This window comes from Catharus ustulatus, chromosome 3 (genome assembly GCF_009819885.2).
Source record: "Catharus ustulatus isolate bCatUst1 chromosome 3, bCatUst1.pri.v2, whole genome shotgun sequence".
NCBI lineage: Eukaryota > Metazoa > Chordata > Aves > Passeriformes > Turdidae > Catharus > Catharus ustulatus.
In genome coordinates this window covers 41,677,531-41,702,078 of record NC_046223.1, presented here as the reverse complement: position 1 = coordinate 41,702,078, position 24,548 = coordinate 41,677,531, and the positions used below count along the sequence as shown (strand labels likewise).

The window sequence follows — 24,548 nt, the reverse complement described above, 5'->3', positions numbered from 1 at the left end:
TTTAGCCAGCACAATAGCTTTATTTTACAATTTGAATTATTATACACAATTCAGTAAAACCTCACAGGAGGAACAGCATGGAGATGTACCACTTTTTGGTATTTCCTTCAATTAGAGCCAAAGTGCAAGGTATCCAATTAACTCCCAAGGTAAGAGAACAATACTTGGCTGTTAACACAAGTCATGTTAACACTTACAATAGCTAATCAGTTAATGAAAAGGCCACATCTTCAAATTAGTAATATTTTAATAAACTTTAGGTTTCTTTTGGTATGATAAATTGCCTACAGCTAACCAATAATGGAACATCATGTTTTCCCAAGGCATGTAAGAAAGCAAACAACACTGCCTCTGCATTATTCCATACACCTTAAAAATGAATGCCAGAAAACAACTGTTCATGTGGAATTTTATTTCCTTCAGACATGCTGATGCTCTTCTTAAGAAAAGAAAAAAAAAAAAGGAAAAAAGAAAGGAAAAAAAAGACAGGGGGAAAAAAAAAAGTCCAATCCAAACTTTTCCATACACAGTATATTGAGGCACAGGTTCCCCTACCCTTAAATGAATTTTTTACACAGGCTATATCATACATTACAACATTGTTCCTATTTGAAGTTATGGCACATTGACTTTTTGGGGTGAAAAAAATTCTCCTCTGTGTTCAGCTGCTACAATATGGCACAAAGTTAAAAGTTAACACCATGACTAAATACTCCGATGCCTTTTTGCTGGCTATTTTTGGGGTGCACATAAATAAAAGGCACACTTTTGCTGTCTCCTCTCAAATAATTTATGTAATGATTTATGTCATGTCATTTATGTAATTTCCCAGCACTGCTCCAGGCCTGCTGGCCCAGTGCAAAAAAATATTCAAGTCAGCTTCCAGAGCTAGTAGCAGCTTTATATGCTTAACCAATGGCTTTAGTTTAGCATACCACTTCCACTGTGCTGACTACTGATGACAGGCCAACAGTGTTCCTGAAAAAGAAAATTACAAATCCTAAAAAAAGAAAAAATGTTAAAATAAAATTATTCATATTCACTTACATGTCTATTTTCCAGATGTGTTCACAATGTTCAGAAAGTGCACATTTTGAAGTTTTGTTTCAGTATTACAAATGTCCATGACCTACACATTACAGCAGTGCCAATTGCAACAGTATTGTTGAAGAACTGTCAACCTTGCCACGACTGACCCTGTTCTGCAAGAGCATCATGAAAATACAAGAATTCACTCTTAACTAGAACTTAGTGTCCATAATGTCTTCAGTATGGTATTTTAAAATATTTGCATTGAACTTTGTACAGCAGTCAGAATCTGAAAAGCAGAAGTTAAGTAGTTTCAATTTTTGGCGTTCATTTTTACTTAAAACATTTTCAAGAATGAAAGTGATCTTACAGGACATGAAGAACCCTCAAAAATAAAAGCTCCACTAAGCATTACATACTGTTAAAAACCTACCCCATAAGATTTAGTTACTGATTTGTGGGTCCTTACAAAATTACTTTTCGTGATGTAACAACAGACAACATTGATGAAATTATCATATATAAAAACAGCTTAGGTCTTAACATTGATGGTCTGACAAACATATTTAAACAAGAATATTCTGAGTTAAGACTAGGGCTAAATTTAGCTCCTAAATATAGCTAAATTTATATTTAAGAGTTTAGATACTCTCAATTTAATATGCCTTTAAAAAAGGTAAAGTCCAACTTTCAGAAGAGTCTGTAAAAGCAATTTCAAGTAAGTCTGGAGTAATCAGGTATTGTGGCTAGAGTTACCATAAATATGTACTACATGCTGACTTGACAAGATTCTGTTAGAAGAAGTGTGAGTTGAACCACTACCTTTGAAGGTTCTTGCTTTGGTTATCTTTTAAAAAAACCTGACTGCTAAAATAACAGTGCAAGTTCACTGTAAAGCCACATGCCTCTTCTCGATGTTCTCTTACCAACTGGTTTTCATTATGTCCATTGCCAGCAATGGACATTCTGCTTGGAAAATCCACCTCCTGCTGTGAAAGGTTTGGCTGAACCAAATGAAGAAAGTAATTCTGGTATCAGACTCAAATGGGAACACACTATTTCATTTAGTTCTTGTTAAGAATATTTAAAAACTTTCTTCACCTACAGTCTCTGAAACACAAGGCACAAATAGGGAGTGGACATTCCAGCAAAAGGTGATTGTCTGAAATGAACAGTCCACAGCAGTCTTCTTGTCCAACACAGTGAAAGATTTTAGCTGTCCAATTTTATGCCACATCTTCCAGATAATCTCCAATGTTGCTTAACTGAGAAATGGTAAGGTCTTGTGTGATGCTTTCGAGCTAGAAAATAAATAAAATTGCAAACTCAGAAATCACAAAACTGGTAAGTATTATGTCATGTATTCCTTCATATACCTTTTGGCCTCAAGCTCTTTCAGTGAGATTACACAATCCTTTAGGAGGTGCTCAGACAGATCTTGAGATACTGGGGTAAACCTTTGTATGTTGGGCACTGTACCAGCTACAAATACATGTTACACATCTAGAAACATGGTGAGTTGCATTACTGAACAACTGTCACAGAGTTTTTGCTTTGTTGTGATTTTGTTAATCAATATAGCATCTAACTTAGCAAGGATATTAGGTGTAAAAACCAGAATGTAATAAATAATAGAACCTTAACATACAACCTAGAAACTAAGGATAACAGCAAGTTACTTCACAGAAGTAAGTTACCTTCACAGAAGGTTGGAAACAAAGTCAAGACAAGATCAGACAAATGTAAAGAACAACAATTATTTTAAAATAATCATACTTTATCACTGGCATTTGACTCTTCTGTTCCCACAGAAAGTTCATCTATTTCTTCACCAATACTAATGTCACTTTTTTCTGAGCGATGACTCGTACTAAACGGAAAGAAAACCACAAGCACAGAAATAAGACTTCCTTATCAAATATCCAGGTATGACACTTACTTTTTATCTGACATTTTATTGGAATTGCACTTCCTATCAAGTTAGATGCGAAGTTACTTAAAACTCCATAAAAACTAAAGGTTTTCAACCTAAATGAAGCTATAATAAATACTGAGAAATACTTAGGCTTTGATCATATATGGAAAAAAATCAAACCCCAACATTATACAATTTACAACACCAATACATTCACATCATAAGCATGAGGTTGTTAAATATTTATTACTGACTACTCATGATGCTTTATTTTCCAGCTGAATACCTCAGCATACAACATAATTATTCACTAATTGCATTAATAGCTAAAACATTATTAAGTGCATGGTTGAGGAAAAAAATCAAACCTCAAACCCCCTCCCTAAAAAAGCCAACACAGTATCATGCTGAAGTTAGCAGTAGTTTTTAAGGAACTTACTATCCCTATACAAAAAGAAAAACATCTGTGGTTTGTATGTTTTTTTAAATTTGTAAATAAATCTATTCAAATAGCAAACAAGTTTAAAGGAGTTCAGAAATACTGACAGATGCCAGTGACAGTGACTGCCTGCCATGTTATCAAATAAGCTATTGCATATGCTTATACTGCATAAAGTACTACCCTACTGAGGTATGATCCTTCTCTTACCTGTTGAAGTCATCGGCATATTCATCATCATCTCCATTTCCTAAATAAGATTTAAAGCTATTAATCAAACAAGCTCTCTCTTCAGGAAACACAAAATCCCCCAATCTATTCTGGCACCAAAATACATGGTTTGATGACCAGCAAAAATGGGAGGAGATTAAATTACTTACACTGGTTAGAAAGACTACTTACTTTTGTCATTATTTAATGTCAGTATTATTAATAGAAACTGCTTCAAAATTGAACATACATTTTTGGGAAGTTAGCTGTATCGCTGAATACGAAACTTAAATACTGAGTAGCTCTATTTTGAGAGAATTCTTCCATCATGCCTTCTTTGTATTATACCAAAACAAAGGTAACTTTCAAGGGTGTGAAAGGCAACTAAATATGCCAATACCTACCAGACTATCTTTTACCAAAAATATAAACCTGCTCTTTTCATAGAAACCTCAACAACAAAATCCATCACTTGGTATTAGTAAATGCCTGCACACAATGAATCAAATTTCTGCTCCATGTGTAAAATATTAACCCACAAGACACCAGTTTTCACTTTTCTGTATTTCTTTAGATCACATCTTGCTTTTAACTACATTAAGCTTCACGATATATGTTAAATAGAGTAACATAAGTAAAAGCTAAAGATTTTAGTTCTATATGGGTATTTGAGTTTCTCAGACTCCTTTAAGAAGCTGGGCCATAATTTATCAATTATGGTCAACCAAAAATATCAGAGCTTCCTCATGTCTAGCAGTTACTTGCCTAATTCTAGTGATCCCAGCTTTGCATTCACCAACCGCAGGTCTTTTAAAACAGAGTTTCTATCCAAATCTGTAAACAAAAGCACTTATATCAGAAACTGGACTTGTCACTCATCAGTAAGATCCCACTTACACATACAAACCAACCATTTGTAACAACTGTTCTTTTATATCAACCTAATGTACTTTTATAGTATTGTATGGCAATATCATATTCTATTTTCACAGTTGAAATCTGACAACATTTAAAAACTTGAAAAGTAAACAGGAATAATCTCCCACTACTCAGAGATTTACAACATGAAAACAAATACCTCTAAAGAGCTGGTACAAATAATTTAAGATAATACAAAGGAATAAGCCAATTTTGGTTTAAAATTGAGCAGTAGAATTATATACTGCTTTATATACACGCACAAAAAAGGGACATAGGTAAGTATTTCATGTTCCCAAGCATAAAAAGCCCCAGTGGTAGCACAATATATCCAAACCAATATGCCATCACTTACTAAGGAAGCACTACTGTAAAGCACATTACAACCAGAAGGGGGCTACATACCCTATTATTCTTCCATCTGAACCTGCAGCTCATTCATTTCATTACAGAAATAACTTCCACAATCACCAAGACACAAAAATATATGAAAACTTACTATCAGACTCCTTTAGCAAAGGTGCACCAGTCAGGGAGCTTAACCCACTTTTTAGAGCCGGTGCATCAGAAAGGGATGCTAGACCTCCTCCTTTATTAGCCTCAGTTTTCCTGTAAAAACCAAATAGGTAAGTACTCCAGTGCTGTAAAATATGCACCATTAGTTTCTTTTCTGTTATTAAATTATCATAAAACTAGAACAGCAATACTACAGCAAAAAAGAGCAAGGGAAAAGGACTATTCACACTGCAATCTTAAAAGCAGTAGGAAGTACACTGGCACAAGTGACAACCACAACACTGACTGAGAAAGCCACTTTCTCACCCATGCAAAGACTTCTGCCTGTCTTCTCTCACAGACAGAGCACCTTCATCAGCATCACTATTAATGTCTAGGGACCTTTTATCATCCCCACATGTAAATGCAGCCAAAAGAAAAAAGATTTGGATATAAATCAGTACTTCAGTTTGTTTTACATCTTAAAGAGATTAGGTCCAATGAAGCTATTAATTCTAAGAGCAGTCAGTTCACAGAAGGAAAACCTCTTGGTTCTAGGAAGATACTTGCAAGTAAAGGATGAAGAAACACAAACTAAGAGACCAAGATTTTCACATTTACTATTACCAGAACTGTTTGCTATTTTTGATTCCATTCCTATTAATAATGAGTATAATTTGACTCATTCATTATATCTAGATCACCAAAATATCATGTGTCACATCACACATTAGAGTGCTTCAAAATTTTGGACAGTGGGTCGGAGACCTAGAGATAATGAGTGTCTGGATCATCTCTCACACTGTCATTAGCAACTGCTTGCTCTGAACCCATCTTAAATGAATGGACAAGATTTCCATAAGGAAACTACCTTTTTGCAAAGAAAGCAATGCTGGCAGCTGTCCTACTTATACCCCTTGGGACTTGAGCACAAAGTACCACAAAGGGAATCTCCCTGGACAATATGTGGGGTTTTTTGCCGTCTGGAAGAGTTGTCAGGAAGGTAAAAATGAGCAATTCAGCACACACAGCTCAGCTACAAATAGCTTCTAGCTCACTTGTAAATGAGCTAGAAGCAAACCTTATTATAGGATGTTATTAGAATAGCTGCATCACAGTAACATTATGTGCTACAAAATACTACTTGTGGACTATGAGTCTACTACAGATAATGCGGAAGCAATTTTTTCTATACGGAGCTTCTCTACTAGGAAAAAAATCCTTATTTTACTAAATAATTAGTCTTGGATTTAGTTTCTTGGATTGTCTTTTAGAAGAAATCTAGTTTACTCAGTTTCAAAGAAAATTTCCCTTGCTGTCATACAAAAATGCCCAAAAAATAAGAAATCAGTAAATATTATTATGCAAAAGTTTTTACAGACTTTTCTAATTTACCCAACTTATCATTTAGACTACCTGGTACAATAGTTATTTTGGTTAAAGGCTAGTTAAATGAGCTCTTGAGTAAGAGGAGTAAATGCACTCAGATGCAGTTTTAATCTTGATATTAACAATAAGTAAAGGAGAAAAGAAATACTGTAGTAGGGTTAGTTGTAACACACAATATTTTCCAGAGTACAATCACTGCTCTTCGAGGAAAAAAAAAAGTCTACTCTAACAAAAAACACCCATTATAAATAATCTGTCACAGAGGACAAAATAAACCATGTACTAAGAAGAATATCCACGTTACCTACCAGCTGTAAGTTCTTTCTGGTTTGGGTACAGGGTCATCAAAGAAAGAATCTCCCTCTCCATCATCTTCATCCACAATTGGATCACTTTTTTCTTTGGTATCCAAGTCTTTGTTTTCTAGTTGAGCATCTAGTTTTGTTTCATTAGGCATAAAATGAATACTTCTTTTGCTTGCCTCCCCTGATGAGACACTTGTATCACTCTGAGTGTTTTCAGCAGCCTTGAAAGATAAAGACTGGAGTAAGTATTCATGTCATGTAATACTCTAGGTGTATATATAAATGCACAACACATAACATACACCTAGTATCACTTTTTAAAATATTACACTAAATTCCTGAAAAGTACTAGTAAGTTCATTAGTATCATCAAGAATCACACCAGAAAAACTTTTCTCACTTTAGAAAGTGTTCTTTATTGTTGCTGCCATTAAAATATTTTGTTCCATCCTGTGCATTGCTATGCTATCTGTATCACTTCTATTATAAAAGCAATTAAAAATATCTTGGTTATCAAATAAAGAAATCTACAGACAGACTGATTCTTATTCATTATTCATGTTATTTTGCAACATCTCTACAACAGTTCTTAGTTACAGCCATTGTATTCAAAAGCAATCAATTTAAACAGTAATGAAAATAGCTCTAAATTCCATATTACATGGTAATCTCTGCAATATAGTATTAGGTTTTAAAGCAATAAGCATAAGGAAACTGGAGTTACTGACACATTCTCTCAAATACTAAAACCAAAAATGACAAAAGCCAGACTTTAAAAGTGCATAACTTTCAGTCTTCTTCTCTTGCTTATGGTTCAGATCTTCAGTCTAGAATAAGACAATTCCATATGCAACCTTTAACATCAAGTCATACAACTCAAGTTGTAACATAGCATGGTTTTGTGGACAAGAACAATATTTTAATTTACCTAGATAATTAAGGTGCTGAGAAAGAAAAATGCTTTTATATTACTACCTAGCAAGGAGTACTGCTATTTTTACTTTCTCCTAGACTTACTAAAATTAAGCCAGTAAAAGACTACTACATTAGCTTCCTTTTGACAAAATAACAGCAGTACAGTTTTGAAACAAAACAAAAAGTGTTATTTAATAAGCCAATATGTATGCAGGTTGTACTGTCTGAAGTATTTTTTTTTCATCAGCCATTAACTTTCACTCAGAAGACTGAAGCCAAATTTTCAAACTAAAGGCCATCAAAGTTAAAATTACCTTGGCAGGTCTTTTTCATACCAAGGCTATTTTATCTCAGTTACAGAATCACATTCAATTGCTGGCAGTAGCTCAGTTTTTCTAGGGCAAGAAAAAGTACTTAAATCCACAAGCGGTAGTAATAAAAATATTTTTATTTCCTATCCTACAGGAAGAGAATTGTTTTTGAAAATTAAGACTACAATAAAAGGGAAGCTACAGCTATTTTTCTGTTCTGGGCCCTGTACTATGTCATGTCAAGTATAAGCACAACAGTTCATCTTTGCTTGGATTCATATATGAAAGTTTTGCTGAGAGGAATAAATACTTCGAAATTGCAGATAATTTAAATGAATGCTGTCATACCGGCAGTTTCACAGGGGTTCTCTCTTTTACTCATCTCATGTATGTTATGAAGCTTTTCATTATATTCAATCTTACCTTATTTGGTATAGAGTGTGCACTTGACCGTCCATCAGATGATTTTGATGTGGGGCACTGGCTGTCGCTTAGAACTGGAGCCACCTAAAAAGTTTCAAATAAGCACTTACTAAAATGTGCATTTAATTTTATAATAACTGGCACTGGTGAGGTCGCATCTTGACTACTGCATTCAGTTTTGGGCCCCTCACATTAGAAAAGATATTGAGGTGCTGGAGTAATGAGACTCACGAAGGATCTAGAAAACATGTCCTAAGAAGAATGGTTGAGACAGCCGGTCTAGACAAGAGGCGGCTTGGGAGGGTGGGGGGTGTAGTGAGGTGGGGATCAGTCTCTTCTACTGTGCCTGCAGTGAGAGGTCTAGAGAAAACACCTTAAGAGGAGACAGGGGGCATTCAGATTATATATTAGAAAAAAATGTTTCATTGTTATGGTGGTCAGGCACTGGAACAGGTTGCCCAGAGGGGTGGTGGAGTCACCATCCTTGGAGATGTTCAAGAGGCATCTGGATCTGGTGCTGGGTGCCGTGGGTTAGGGGTTACAGTGATGGTCTATGCTAATGTTTGAACTAGATGACCTTAAAGGTCTCTTTCAATCTCAATGATTCTCTGATCCTATGATAATTGCATCCCACAAGAAACAAGGTTACCACCCTCACTTGGACAGTATGCAAACCTTGACACTGCGAAGACAGCTGAGGGTAGAACTAGAGAAAATTGGGAATTTACAGTCACACACCATGACTGGTATGGAAATCAGAGAGTGAGGAGATCCAGGAGGGGCTCTCCTTTCTAAATTGCACTATGGGATTTGACTCCAATACACTGCTGGCACATGACCCTCAGCAAGTGAGTTAAACACCCTCCAGTACAGCAGACTGCTCAGTAGAGTCACCATAACAGGACACTGACAGACTGGCCAGCCACAAGGGTCTTGGCTTTCCTGGGGCATTCCCAGACTGATCAAACACAAGGAAATACAAGGGCTTAAGGAAACACCACTTTCATGTGACAGAAAATTGCTATCTTAAGCAGTCTATGACAACTACTCCTGAATTTTAAGCTTTCTTTGAGACACTGAATGCATCCTGGGTGTAGAGAACTTTCTTTTAAGTCACAATCAAGTGCTATCGGTTGAGTTTAATTCACTTAATCAATATATTAATTATCTATTGCATTCAAATACTGCTGTCATTGCCTTCAAGTAGTTCAGTACTTTGATATATGTACCTTTAAGTACATATGTTTTCAGTAGAGCTTTAAAGCTTTTGACAAAACTCATTTGAAACTTTTCAGGTCATATTAAAATTAGAGGTATGCCAAGGAAAAAAGGTACAGATCAAACCACACCAGAAGTTAGAAAATAAGTGACAGTGTTCTGTGTCATTTATTTAGATTCACACTGTGCTACTATGTTGTAGTAGAATATTAATAAAGAACTCTAGGGTGATATTAAAAGCAATCATAAAGTTTATCTCTTGTCTCTCTGATTAAATTGAAGGCATAATATAATAAAGACCTGAAACGGTATAATAGTACAACAATAGCCAAGTGTTCCTAATTTCAGTTTATTTTTCATCATTAAAAAAATGAATAAAGAATTAGAAAGAAAGAAATTTCAACTTAGTGTTACTTACTTCTCCACTACCAGAAGTCTTTTTCTGCTGACACTTCCTAACAACCTCCAACAACAGGGGACCACCCACAACACCTTCTGCTTCTGTAATTCCCAAATCTCGAGCTAAGTTTTCTCGACCATCAAGGCCATTTAGCTGGGGGGACAACAGAAAAAAAAAGAGTCACAACATCGAAATAACTGTCAGAAAACATAAGATAAATTTTGTGATATAAAAACGTCTTATTTAACATAGCTGTACCTGAACTAAACAGTGATTATTTATGATGTCTTCTTGTTGGTAGACTAAAGTAATAAAATCATAGAGTCATTCAGGCTGGAAAAGACCCTTAACACCATCAAATTCACCACTACACCATATCCCTAAGTGCCACACCTACACCTCTTTTAGATACCACCTATTGCATAATTTACTTCTGATCTGTACCAGAATTTGTCACAGATCATGCAAAGTTATTTTAAATATGCAAGAAACCATTATTAGCATGCTTTGGGATTTAAGAATTTATATGGCCAAATTACTTTACCCTATCACAAGGAAACTCAGCCAGTGGTCCCAGCAAATTCATGCATGATGGGGAGGTGCCATTCATGTGCATAGAGAACTACGCTCGCATAGGTCAACACTTACTTTAAGTCTCTGTTTCACATTTTAAAAAACACGGGTTTGGACAGAAAAAGGGATGAAAGCAATTCAGTATCATCCAAAAACTGCACAAAAAAACCCCAACACTTTTTCAAACTGAACTTCACACTATAGGAGAAGCAGAATGCTACAGGAAACCCAGGTCGGTTAGCAGATGGCAACAGTGCAAAAGGTACCAGTTCATCTGCATCTCTTATGATAACACAGTGATCATATATATTTCCTATCATGACACAGATCAAGCAAACACTGAAGTGAGCCTCCACTAGTCAAGCACACTAGATAAATCGACAGTACAAGAAACTGTTTAGAGACAGAGGTCAGTAGTCTTGAGCAGCTCACTTAGGCAAATTACCTTTATGCCCTGCAAAAGGTGAAATGGACATTTACTGGAAAATAGAAGGGGATGTTTCAATAGAACATAAGATGCCTTTACAATGCAAATGAAGCACTACTCCCAAGAGTGAGTGGTAACACACCATAAACTGTGGTTGTTTTCATCTGTTTCTATTTGGTAGCATGAACATGAATCTTTATACAGATATGTTGTAGTAATAAATTAGCAACTAATTTGGTTAAGGATATTTGGCAAAGAGCAAAGTCATATGGAATTTTCTTTGAATAAGCCCCTAAAAAGAAACATGAGGTTCTGAGAAATAGAAGTCAACTAATTGATTGATTTGAAAAAATTGTATTTTTAATATATTAACTATTTAAACCGACTTCAAACAAAAAAAAAGTATTTGAGATATAATGAAAAAATCTGCAGTGAAATGAAACTGCTTCAAACCTGAAATTATTAAAACCTCTATCATAAAAAGAAACAAAGGGACAAAGATGATGAAAACCTTCTAAAGCCTTAAAGCAATCAGTTGGGCCACATAATCACTGTAAGTCCCTCCCAACTGAAGTATTCTATTCAATCGCTTTTTGTGAAGTATATCTGCCCAAAGTTCTTTGTGTCACTGAAATTTCTCTAAGAGTAGATGACTGACATTATTTTAATTTTCATGGAACAATAGCAACTTAATATTATGACACAGTAAAGTTAGTGGCAAAAAATGTTGCAGGGGTGGGCAGGATTCATATACTATTATATAATTCCCCAAATTATATATATAACAATCAGCTTGTTAATTCAAAATTAAATTATTATCTAGCACTGATTTTGATAAAAAGAAGTACTCATATTAGCCCACTTTCCTGAAAAATGTATTTTCATGACACTAAGTACCTAATACAGACAAAATATTAAAAATATATTTTTAATAAAAACAAGTAAGTGGTTTAAACAAATCTGCCATAGCTTCTGCATTCATTGCCACACACTTCAAACAGTGAGCACTGCATCCAAAGAAAACCAATATATCTTACTGTGCTTGATTCAGGTTGAAAAACAGCCAAAGTAAAATCAAGATTGAAAAAACGTAGAAATTCTGCAACAAGACCTGCTACCAAGCGACCTAAAAAGAAAATGAGAAGAGTTTAAATACACCAGACAGAAACAAATCTTGTTTCAATGATTTACAGCACACATGGCTTCAGTATGGACATAGTTTAGACATTCAGCAAAACTACCACCTCGTAGCAAGTTTGTTTACCAACTCCCTAATCTTGGCTGTCATATCAAAATCATTTAAGCCAGAAAACTGGAAGAGCATTACAGACTGCTTACAAAAGTTATGTGCAGCAATTTTTAACTGTTTGGGTGTCTTAAAAACATAATTTTGACATTTGTCGTATATTTACTCCTGTACCTCTCCTCTTAGTTTGCACTGGTTACTGTTTCTGTTGGTCTAGAATGTCTCTGAGTTAGCACAACCATAAGGCATTGTGAAATACTAACTTCAATACCTTAATAACCTTAATTAAAAATACAACTTCAACAATATTAACACTGAAAATTATAGGTTTAATTCTATTCTGAATGAGTAATAATTAGGATATCTGAAAGGAACAAAAGCATACTTAATGTAATGGAAACTGCACTGTTAATAAGATTCAAAGATTTAATCCTTTGTCTCCTATTTTTATTATCTTGAGAAATATATACTAAACAAAGAACTTACCATCCTTTGTACCTAAAAAACTCTTCAAGCTTTCATTTACCAGTGGTGCTTTGTTCTGTCAAAAATCAAAAACCAAACAGCAATTAATATTATCTACACGCTAGCAAGAAACTGAAAAAATACAACAAGCTAGTGTTCTGGTGTACTCTGCTGCACAATGATGTCCTGCCTCTGCAATTCACTTCTTAAAAATCTACCTAGGTATGAATTCTACAAGTACAAGTAAAAGCTATGTAGCAATAAATTTATTTAAGCAAATTAAATGTGTCTCGGAGCTAAAGTAATTTAATCAAAGTTCTTAATAGCATACTGATTTTTATTTATCTAATGACTGAAGAGGTAAGCTAAGCAGCTAATTTACTAACTTCCCAATATCCCTAATATTGTGCAAAGTTTAAGGCAATTCAGTCCAACCTCTTAAAAAATGGAAATTTACAAATCTTCCAGATGAAGTGTGGATCGTGCTAACTATTAGAACACAAATCTAATTAATTAAAACACCTTCAAGGATATTATGAAAAATGTTTTTTTCTCCCTTGTTAGATTTGCCCTCTTCAATTTTTAAACAGAAATAAATCAATATGCTATGTCTGGGATTGTCAAAATCATTCGTATTTTTCAAAACAAATTCTAAACGCTATTCCTTAGACGGAATGGATATCCCAGCTAAGAAAAGGATCAGTGATAGGTATTCATCACTGCAGTTGCAAATGGTAACACACAAGAAAGTGCTACCAGAAAAAAGAAAATCATGCTTAATATTTAAGAATTTAGGGTAATGGTAAGTATTAATATGTCACCAGTGTAAATTTAAAATATACATGTAAGCTTTATGAGAAATGGTGAGCTGAAATGTACTGTAGCAAATCTCTCTTAACATTACTCGAACTATTGCTATTACTCTCCAGGTAGTGTGGGAGGTTGTTCTCTGGGTGCTCTACAATATCCATCCCACAAAGCCTCCCATAAAGAGACGACACTGCTCTTCTATATCACTCTTCCACCACAACTTCTTCAGCTACCTTATATTACATTGCTGGACTATGGAATCTTGTATCATAGAGTAACTACTTCCCATCCTTACTAACATCCCAATATTGCCTGTTGCAGTTAAGCATTTTTCCAGAAAGAGCACAACCATCTGACCGGTAGAGGAATAGAACAGTTTTCCATTCCTCTCCTTTTGAAGCAGAAAGGCTGGACATACAGCACTCTACTTCCCCATTCTAGTAAATGGAAAGATAGAGGAAATGAAGCAAAGTTGGCAGTAGAAGGGGTCACAAAACTGGTACCTGTACACCACAGCAGTACTTTCATGCAACCATGAATCAGTATCGCATTCCCTTAATATTAATATATTGCCAAAGTATCAGTACATAGTCCATCTCTTTATTGAGAATCCATCCTTAAGTGTTAAAGCAAATTTTTCTGAAGCAAACCTACAACATTCTTACGGGAAACACCATAAGCACCAGCATTGGCCTTTTACTGGACTAAACTGCTTTTACTTGCCAAAGCACCCCAATGTAATATTTTCAACTTTAAAAGACATTATTCAGATTTGATAAAATCTTGATCAGTCAAGTAGATATCTTTTTAAAAAGATTTTTTGATGCAGAAAGTATTTAGCTATTCTGGTCAACTGGACAGAAGCCATATAAAACCAGCAGACAGACACTCAAAATTGTAATTCCAAAAGGCTACTTAACAATTCCCATTTTTAAACATCAGGAAACACCCTGATAGTCCTGTTTGATGTCCTTCATGAATCTTATGCAGAAATACCTCTTTTTATCTTGTTGCATTTCACAAATAGAAAGTATCACAGTTATTATATTTATTTCTACATAAAGGATGTTTTTTCTGATTTATTTTTAAGGTTCTCTTACCTCTACTTTCTCTTGTTCTTCTAATGCCAAAAACACAGCTGCTCGTAACTCTGCCTGCCAAACAAAAAACAAAAAAACAGCATTTCTACAAGCACTTTTTTCCTAAGCAAATAGGATGCAAAGAGCTAGCAAATAGCTTTACAGCTATTTGTTTATCCTCAAGCAACTTGGCATGGACTGTAATCTATGTCAGTGCCATTAAAACACTTAAGATTACAGGCAATGTTAGTTGAGGCAGAGAAATAACAGCTTTCAGTCTGAGAACAAGGCAGGGGGCAGCATAATTTGATACAAGACTTCCTAAATTATTTCTTTGTACATAAAAAGATTCCAAAGTACCTAAATTATCTCCTATTAGTTTCTTCTGAGAGTTAAACATCCATCTCTTTCAGGCAGCTCCAGAACACCTACCCATAATTTGCAATTCATTCAGGAAATACGAACAAATAGGCTGTAATAACCCATTAAAATCTAAACATTACGATATACAAATTGCCATGATTTCTTGTCAGATTACACTCAAAACCCCAGAATTTATCAAGGAAAAGAACATGATCACAGTCATTCAAATACTCCTGATAGTAATGGTTTACCCATCTGAATCTAAAGATATTATTATAAAGAATCTGAATTCTTCTAAGGACTATTGAATATTGAACATTTGAATATATTGAATAGTTAAGCTTAAACCTTTTCTACTTTTTAAAGTTTTTTGTAAGCACTACAATTTTTTCTACTTTCAGTGAATGCATCAAATGGATAACATACATTTGATGAATTAGTTTGCCACTTTAATCAACACTTAATCTAACATTTTGAAGTAAGTCAGTAAATAACACTGCAGTAATAAACTAGAAAAGACAGCATATTAAAGTTTTCTCAACAGCAAAAAAAAGGCAGAATTTAAAAGAAATTTTTATTTCCATAACTAAGAATAAGACAAATATGAAGAATATCTGGACTTTCTCATACATATTACAAGAGGTAACTAAAACATGAAGTAACTGGTCCCCTCCTGAAAAAATAAAACCAAAAGCAAATGTTCACCCACAAAAAATGCCAACAAAGCAAAAAACCCCAAAACCAACCAAACAAAAAATCAACCACATACACACACAAAAAATCAAACCCAAACAAACAAACAAAAAAAGAAACCACCCAAAAAAACCCCAAATAAAAAACCTCAAACCCAAACACCCTTAATGGGAAAAACAAACACTTATTTTTTAAGGAAACTCCTCTTTGGGCACCTAATTTAAAGATAAAAAAATAATGCAAACAGGCTAAAAGGATTTCTCACCAGAAGAAGAGTAAAATGCTTACAACAATTACATGCAATGGTCATACTGACACTGCAATCACCTTTTTTCTGTTGCTGGGATACAGCATTCAGTCAGAAAATCCTCTTAAAAGTAATTAATTTGTTGATTATTCTTACCTTTTTCTTAGGTATTGGGGTACAGTTGTCAATTAGTGAGACCTTTTACACACCCCATTAACTGAAATATTCTTGCAAAATCAGTTTTCATTTAACTTTGCAACCAACAGCTAATAACTTGTTTATTTAGTCTCACCTCGCTAACATAAACCTGAAACAGTTGCAAGGCTTTCTTTGTCACTTAGGTTACAGAAACCAAACGTATTTACATAAGAGGATAACAAAAATTACAAAGCATTCCTGACTGGCTGTTACAACTGTTCAAAACAAAACATATCAGTCAATGCATGGGGGTAGGGGCAAACCCCGCCTAAGGGTCTAGATCATGGAACTGGAGACTAAAGTTGTCGGAAAGTAGTTGCCAGTACATCAACTAATCCAGAGTCTGACCTGTTCTGAGACTCTGGAACAGTATCAAACTGCCTTTTTTTTTTTTCACTTAACTGGATTGCCGGCCTGCTCCACTCTTCTACATCCAATTCAACAGTTTTTAATTACTAACGAGGTGCTTTTTGTCCTCTTCCTATTTATTTAATGATGCATGGTCAGTGTCTCTCAGATGTTGCCATTCCCCATGAATAGTTGGTTCACCTTTATTTACTTTAGTGCCCAGTTAATCAGGTGAGGAGCTGACCACCAGAAGACAGCGCCACTGGTACTGACACCTCCCTTTATCTTACCTGCATCATCTAGAATACCACCCTAAAGCTTTTCCACAGATACACAGCCCTGCAATCGACCCTCCCATCCTGCCAGCATCGAAATGTCTGAAGTTACACATTCCTGTACTATCCCCACAAGGAAAGTTCACGCTACTGCAAAACACTGACCTTCATCCTTTAGGTGGGCACTGCTCAGACCATAGCACAATATTCTCAAAATATCTTAATAAATTTAGACAAAGAACCATACACTAGAATTTGTGTGAGGTTAAAGCAGTAATTCTCAATTTCACATAGAAGAAAGTAAACAGCAACAATAACAAAGCTGATGCCAAAGGAATAATCACCCTCCTACAAGATGAATCACACCAGTAGGATGGACAATGTCATATAGGCTTTTCAGGACCTGAAGCCAGTCATAGAGAATTTGAACACCAGAGATTGAGATCACCATCATCAGGTATGGCCACAGCAATTTGCTCCCACCAGCAGATATGAAATACACAGATTAATCCACTTACAGTTTTCTTCTCACACTTGTTTTGTTTCTAATGGGTATGAATAGATCGGAATTCTCTTTGTCTTAGCAGCCTTTGGCACCAGCCCAATAGCTGTTTCATATATCATTACAATCTGCTCTTGTCATTTTCCACACTTCCCTATTCTACATTGCCTCATTCTGCTAGCAGTACTCAATACAATCCAAACACATCGTGAATAATTTTATTCACCACCTAGTAGCAAAGCAGACCAAAGCCTGACATTCTATCTCCCCACCCATATTCTTTCTAATTCCTCAATAGAACAGGGTTATGTCAACAGAGACAGATGTTGATGAGTAAGTGTCTATCACTCTTACATCCATCAAGCCTACAGACTTCTTTCTCATACTGTGAAAGATACCCATTCTCCTCTATCCCTAAGTAGTTTTATCAGGCAAGAGCTTGTGTCAATGAAACAGCAATTTGGTTTCACTGAACTTGGCTAAAGCAAGTAAGGCTATCATTGTACATGACAAATACTGTCTGTTGCAGAAATGTATGGGTTAGTGTTTTGAAACAAAATTAAATTTCCCGTTTTCCTCCCAGGCATTTACAGCTCACCAGAAAACACTGTTTTTTTACTGACTGTTGTTGTACTATAAATCAGAAATTGAAGTCCATGAAAAAAGCATGTCTTCTACACTGAACTACAGTATCTCTCTTTAGAACCTGGGTAAGTTTACCCTATTCCAAATAGAGACCCTTTTGCATGTACCCTAAGTACTGTCTATGAAAACAGCTCCCTCAATCTGCAGTTCCCTGGAAAAGAGGATAACAGTTCTTATTATCATGAGAGCTCCCCCAAGGCACGTTTTAGGTGGCATCTCAAAAAATGCCTATCTAATTTGGAAATATGCTTTTAATAGGAAGACAACAAGCACCTACATTAACAAGGTTATTGGTCTGATTTAGCAATAAGCCTGTAAAGCCATCCACAGCACCTTACATAGCAGATACTGGATGAAAAGTGAAAGGATAAGAGAGACCATTCAGGACCTGTAACCTGTAACTACCTCCCAATTGCAGGCTCCAAAATGTGTAATATTTAGCATATCCATGGAATTTCTGGGGGTGGTTTTGGTACTATTTGTCTTTAATTGTGCTAGAATAGATTTGTCCAGGACATAAACAAGAGATCTGATTTTCCTAAGACAAATCTTGAGACAATGTTTTCTAACAGGAAAATACTTGTAAACTTCAAACACATTTCTACACCACAAAGGATGTAGGCACATCACTGTCCAAGACAATTTCTTATAATAAGCACAAACTCTGGACATGGCTTGCTCTTTGCATTCTGTCTCCTTTGTACAGCTACACAATTCATCTTCAACCCCAATATCCCAACACCTTCCAAAGAGATCTCATAAAAATAATTTTTTCCTATCAAACTTCATTCATATTTTCTATTCCTGGGGCAATATTTCACATGAATGAGCAATGGTTCTTCCAACTCTGATCTCCAAATGCTGTGGAATACTAGGCAAAAGCATGAGAACTTTAGCTTCATAAACTGCTTTGTACCTACAGCACAGTTGAGTATGACATTGTCTGCTAGCTAACAAAGTCTTGTTGTCTGTTTCATGCAAGCTGTGCATCAGAGGATGGTGTGATTAAATGTGTGGTTTAGGGCAGTGAAACGATTAAGGCAATGTATAAGATTTCACAGGGTAATGCTCAGAGACCTTCCAGCTACAGCACAGGAATGTGTAACTGCCACCTGCTCCAGCATTGTGGAACACCCTATGCATGCCCAAGCATAAACAATCCTTCACATTTGTAAAATGTAGTGGCACACAGGCACCTTTCTGCACAACTGTCAGCATCTCCACTTCCTAACTCCAAAAGAACTGTCATACACCTTGGTACATACAGAGCAGATGCATTGCTGGAGAAAGACATGGCAGAACATTGAGCTGTTTAACTGCTGGTGACCTATCCAGGTTAAACTTCTGTGTGCACCAGGATAAAAATCTCTACCAGTCTATATGCATCACAAATCCAAGGCTGGTAACCACAACCAGCAACATCTCTACCAACATTCCTCAGTAGTACTCTCCCTGTCATCGCCATCTGCAAAATCTGTAAAGGTTCTCATCCTTGAGCATGTGGTGGGTATGCTCTGCCCCACTGCCTGCTAAACTTTGGGATCTTGGCTAAGTGACATAAAGGAGTGATTTAGCCATAAACGAATAAAGTCTCGGACTAGGAGTGGAACCAGTCAGACTTCTCTCTGATAATATAATGAGGACCATTTTGACATTTAAATGTTGAATTTCAGTTAGTTTATTTGAAATAATTAAAAATTGTAATATTTTACTTGACTTATAAAACTAAAAAGAAATAGATGTTACATTAAAAAAAATTATTCTTCTTGACTCCAATAATTAAGTTGATTTTCAGGTATGAACTGCTTCAAAACAGATAACATGCAGATAACATCACAACATGCAGAAAACAGGAGGTTACACTGCGGTGCACAGCATGCTCATCGTGACAGTTAATAATTCTAAGACATTTAAAAGCACTGTTCATTATCACTCATGGGTTGAAGATTGAAAAGCAAACAGGACAATTTTAATGACCTGTGCACACGCTCATATTAAAAAATAGTACCTTTATCCTCTCTAACATCACACCACTTGTCCGTACCTCAGCTGTCCAGGTTTTGAAGCAGATTAGTAAGAAATTAGCAGTAGCACCTGGCCAAAAGCTTTACTAAGCATGTGACATGAGTGATGCTAACCCCCTTCAAGTAACTGTAGCAACAGCAAGTTCCAGAGAAGATGCAAAATTCAGGTAATATAAACTTAAATTATTCCAAAGCAAGAGATTAAAATATATAAACCAAACCAAAATAAAATAACAAAGAAACACATAGGAAGCATAATGGTTCCTCTTGCTCAGATGACGACAGCTTCCCTAGGAGAAAGATCACATTCTCTTCAAGACAGAACACCCTATTTGTACACTATCACATGGAAACAGTGATAATTTTCACTGAAATACAAATATCTACAGTTACATTGTGTGTTTACAGAATTCATTAGAAAGCTGTTTTATTCATCAGACTAATTCCAATGATTAACAAACTATATATAGAATATATCTGTACTATATGCATATATTTACGTATGTCAATATATACACATACATATTGTAGTTTAGAGAATACAGGAAATTCTCAACATTTACATCACTCCCAGTTTTCTCAATATTACTTTATTAATTACTCCAGTGCTCAAACTTTAAGACAAATACAAAAATCATGAACAAATTTTAAAAATGTCATACAAGTAACATTTTTTCAGCTATATAATTTACATTAATACCAATGCACCCAAGAAATTAATCTCAAAATAAGAATAAACTGCGAGCCATTATAAAATAGGTTTTAGTAGAGAGCTAAACTATGACAATAAATTTCTTTCTAAAAATTACTCTCATTATGTTACAAAATGTCTCTGATACATTCTATTCAGTGAAATAATTCCCCTTGAATTCTAATCCTTCCAGTGCTTCATACCAATGCAGCTATACATTGACTGCCTATTTTTCTCCTTAATGTAGCTATTTCAATGAATCACAAATATTTTATTGTAGTTTTCTAGCTTCATCCATCTTGAAAAGTGGTCAGTTCTCATTCTAAAGTATGAAATAAGCATCAGTTTCGTTAACATGTAAATGTTCAGTTCTACAACATAATAAAAAATATTGATACGTAATAGATAAACACCATTGAACAAAATCAAGTTTAATTAATTTTAATAAAAGGATGACTGCAACTTTTTTAATGGATAGTGTAATCTAATTTCAATTAAAAGATGACAGTTTAAGAGGCCTTGCTTAAGCTTAATTTTTTCAGCAACAGGCTTTTTGTCAGGTAATAGTAGAACAAAATCTATGTCATTAACACTGCCAATCAACACTCATCAAACTCATACGCCAATTAAGATTTACAGCTAAGAAAAAACCACCGTGAGTTCCTCCAGTCAGGAGCCTTAGCCATAAGCATACCAGTTATTAAACAGTAACGCCTTGTATTAAAGAGAGACACAATCTGTCTCAAGGAGGCTGCATTTTGTATTTTTCTAAGTAATTTGCTAATTTGTAGTAATGGCACCTTACACAGCACTGGATACTGCACACTTTAAGCATTATAGAACAGCAAACTGCAATAAATTTAATTCACATAAAACTGAACAAACTGGAAACCATAGTAAGAAAATTTATACTACACAAAGGTGGGAATTAAGAAACTACAGTTCATGAGCTCAATTGCCTTGCCATGCTTTTTAAAATTACAATTTCACTATCATCATACTTGCACTGTTTAACAGTATGTGAGTGGTTAATAGGCAGCCCAAAAGGCCTCTCTGACATCTATTAAAAATGTCTCACTACTCAGAACACAATTACTTGAGTCAGAATCTTCATTCACTTACAGAACTTATACAAGGATCATCCATCTGAAAGGGATGAACAATATGGTTTTGAATATCATTTTGCTGAAAAGTATGACTCGTTCAAAATACAGAAAATTTCAAAGTATCTCACAAAGATGCTGTCACTTCCATAAACCACTTCAGTTGTTGAACTATTCTTGAAATATCAGCAATGACCATGCACCTCTGGAGAATTAAAGCAGTGCGGATAAAACACCACCATCCCTAATCTGAAAGCTACACTTCATTTCTTCTCCAGCCTTGAAGGAAACCCATTTATTTTTAGGCTTCCTTACCTGTGCTGCTCCCTATGATACACAATAATTATTGCTGGAAGTTTTAATTTTAACAAGAATCCACAGAACCAATTTTCCTCCCCTTTCTGACACCAGCAGGCTGCACCACAGACTCATTAGCAGTGCGCACTCCACTATCTTCCGTATATTTTCTTAACATAGCGTTATTTGTTCCCTGTAAGCAGGTAGAATGCCCAAAGAGTTTCCAGACTTACCAAGCCTTCAAGGCCCAACTGAAGTAATCCACACTCAAGAAGAACAAGTGCTTAAATAGCAACCTACAACTCCCGCTTGAAATTTCCAGTAAGGGCTATCCGTAGCGAAGCAGGGATTAACTCGACCCGCCCCGTCCCGCACCACGCCGCTGCCCATGGCTCCCAGGCAGTCTGGCAGCAGCCGGGCAGCTCCCGCGGCCGCACGGTGCCTGAGAGCGAACACAGCCGGGCCCGGGCCCCCCGCGCTCTGCCCGCCCGGGAGATCCCGAATTCCCGCGATCGCAGGGCAGCGCCGTGCCATGGTCAGGCCCCGGGCCCTCGCACCCGCTCCACCACGAGCGGCCGGGGAACACCACGGGGAAAGCAGGCGCCACCGCCAGGCCGCGACGCCGAGGGAGCGCTCCAGCCGGGAACACCGGCTGCAAGCGGGAGCGGGAGGAGACGCAGCCTCGGTCCTCCCACGCTCCGCAGGGCCGCGAGGCGCCGCCAGCGCCAGCCAACGCTCCCCGCCGGCGGGAGGCTCTTCTTCGCCCACCTTAATCTTATTGAGCACCCCGCTGCTCTCCAGCGTCTGCACCAGCAGGTCCCGCAGCTCCGTGTCCTCCTCCGCCGCCGCGGCCGCCATCTTGCTTCTCCCTGACAACCGCCCAAACCGCGCTAGCGCCGGGACCGGCCCGGCAGATTCGCCGCCGCCAGAGGCAGCAGATTAGGGCGGACCTGAGGGAACGGGGCGGACCGGACCGGTGGCCGCCCTCAGCACGCCCCGAGAGGGGACGCGGAGAGGCCGCGGCCACCCGGCGCTTTTGCCGCCCGCTGAGCATGGAAACTGCGGCGGCGAACGCGCAGCGCGGGCGGCGGGCGGGAAGTTCAAAGCGGGGGCGGCGGTAACGGCTGAACTGCGCGGCCCCAGCGCCCGCCAGCGGCCCCTCAGGCCCGCCCTGCGCCCCTCCCTTCTCCCGCCGCGCTCCACAAGGGCACCCGAGGCTGAACAGCACCAAAAGGAGCTCCTGGAGCCCTCATTTCGTGGCATGTTCTTTGCTGCTCCTTAAAACAAGAAGTATAAAGCTTTGCAAATTGTAATGCTTTCTCTACAGCACTACGCGGCATTTTTTCCACGCTGAACAGCTTATAACTTTTCTTGAAGAGAAGTCCAATATATGACAATTAATTTCGTAAGTTAGGAATGCTCCAAGGATGCAGGTACAGTTCCCGGGAGGCTGACTATAAACCGCGCACCGACTGCTCAGGGATGCTCTACAGACTTGGCCAAACCTGTGAGGACAGGTGTCCATCACTCCACCCCACCTCTGCTAAACACAAGGGAGGTACTGCTGGAGCCCTGCGCCCATTCCCACAGCTGCCCAAAGAATATAGTGTTGCGTTTTGGAACCCTGAAGTTCGGAAACATTAGCAGTCTTCCACTTCAGTATAAACTGTGTTAAACTAAACCAGCAACACTGTACTTAAGCACTTAAGACAACAACTCTTTCCATTTAATTTTTCAAAACCGTGTCAGAGACAAATGGAGAAACATAATGTCTGGTACTACGGTTATTTTTATTTGTTCACTCGATCTCTAAACTTAATGGAAAGACAAAACCCACTTGACTAAATAATTGATGAAGGAAGGATAGGGTAGAGGAAGACAAATCAGTAGACTCAGAAGACAGTTTATAATTTGTAAGATTCATTTAGCATTTCATTAACAGTGCCTTCCAGCTTTCAAATAGATGTAGAATATTTTTAATCCATCCTACAGATAACATTTTTTGAGTTCTGCAAAACAGCAAACTATTATATAGGCAAATATCTATCAGCTTGAGGGCAGCAAAGCCCAGTCTAGTGTCCTATTGCAGTGCATCACCTCAAATTCACTCATGTTTGAAGGAAATGTTTCCATTTTGAATGTAATTTCAACTCTGTGGAAATCTTAGAAACACATAGCTACAGGCTATTAACAGAATTTAAATCAAATTTGAGCTTTCAAAATAATCCATGGACCAAGTCTATTGACTTAAAATTAGGACATGAGGACATTAGGACATAAACTTCAAAATGTGTACATCTGCTCAGAGTACTGTAAATGTTTCCTTACCATGCTTTTAGGAATAAAGTCTAGCTGGATTTGTTTGTTCTATTTGTGCAATGGGAATAATCAAAACAAAATAACACATTGTGTTAGGGAGAAAAAATTTGAAAGTCTCTATCTTGATTCTTAAATCTTAATGTAAACTGCTGAAAGCTGGAAAAATGTATTTTTGAAGCATTGCAGCTCATTTTGGGTTGGGTTTTTTTTCAGGCCGCACATTTCAGCACATAAATATATAGAAATCTAGGGTACTACCAAATTTGTTCCGAATTT

The 24,548-nt window shown here is 36.9% G+C and overlaps 1 protein-coding gene across 1 annotated transcript; it reads right to left on the bottom strand.

Moving 5' to 3' along the window:
* On the bottom strand, nt 1–22,985 carry CEP43 (centrosomal protein 43). Its single transcript, XM_033055837.2, has 12 exons — nt 22,722–22,985; nt 14,589–14,642; nt 12,700–12,754; nt 12,005–12,093; nt 9,986–10,120; nt 8,350–8,433; nt 6,704–6,921; nt 5,011–5,120; nt 4,359–4,427; nt 3,594–3,633; nt 2,806–2,899; nt 1–2,330 (listed from the first exon to the last, which is right to left on the bottom strand). The coding sequence occupies exons 1-12, from the start codon at nt 22,809–22,811 to the stop codon at nt 2,256–2,258; spliced, it is 1,113 nt and encodes a 370-aa protein (XP_032911728.1). The 5' UTR covers nt 22,812–22,985; the 3' UTR covers nt 1–2,255.
* Nucleotides 22,986–24,548: the final 1,563 nt, after the last annotated feature.

Bases quoted from the DNA above. Each gene is read 5' to 3' on its own strand.
- CEP43 (XM_033055837.2), bottom strand. From the start codon at position 22,811: ATGGCGGCCGCGGCGGCGGAGGAGGACACGGAGCTGCGGGACCTGCTG. The intron at 2,900-3,593 runs GTAAGAGAAGGA...CTTTCCGTTTAG, and splicing joins TATGCCGATGACTTCAACAG to TACGAGTCATCGCTCAGAAA. The intron at 2,331-2,805 runs GTATGATTATTT...TTTATTTTCTAG, and splicing joins AGTCAAATGCCAGTGATAAA to CTCGAAAGCATCACACAAGA.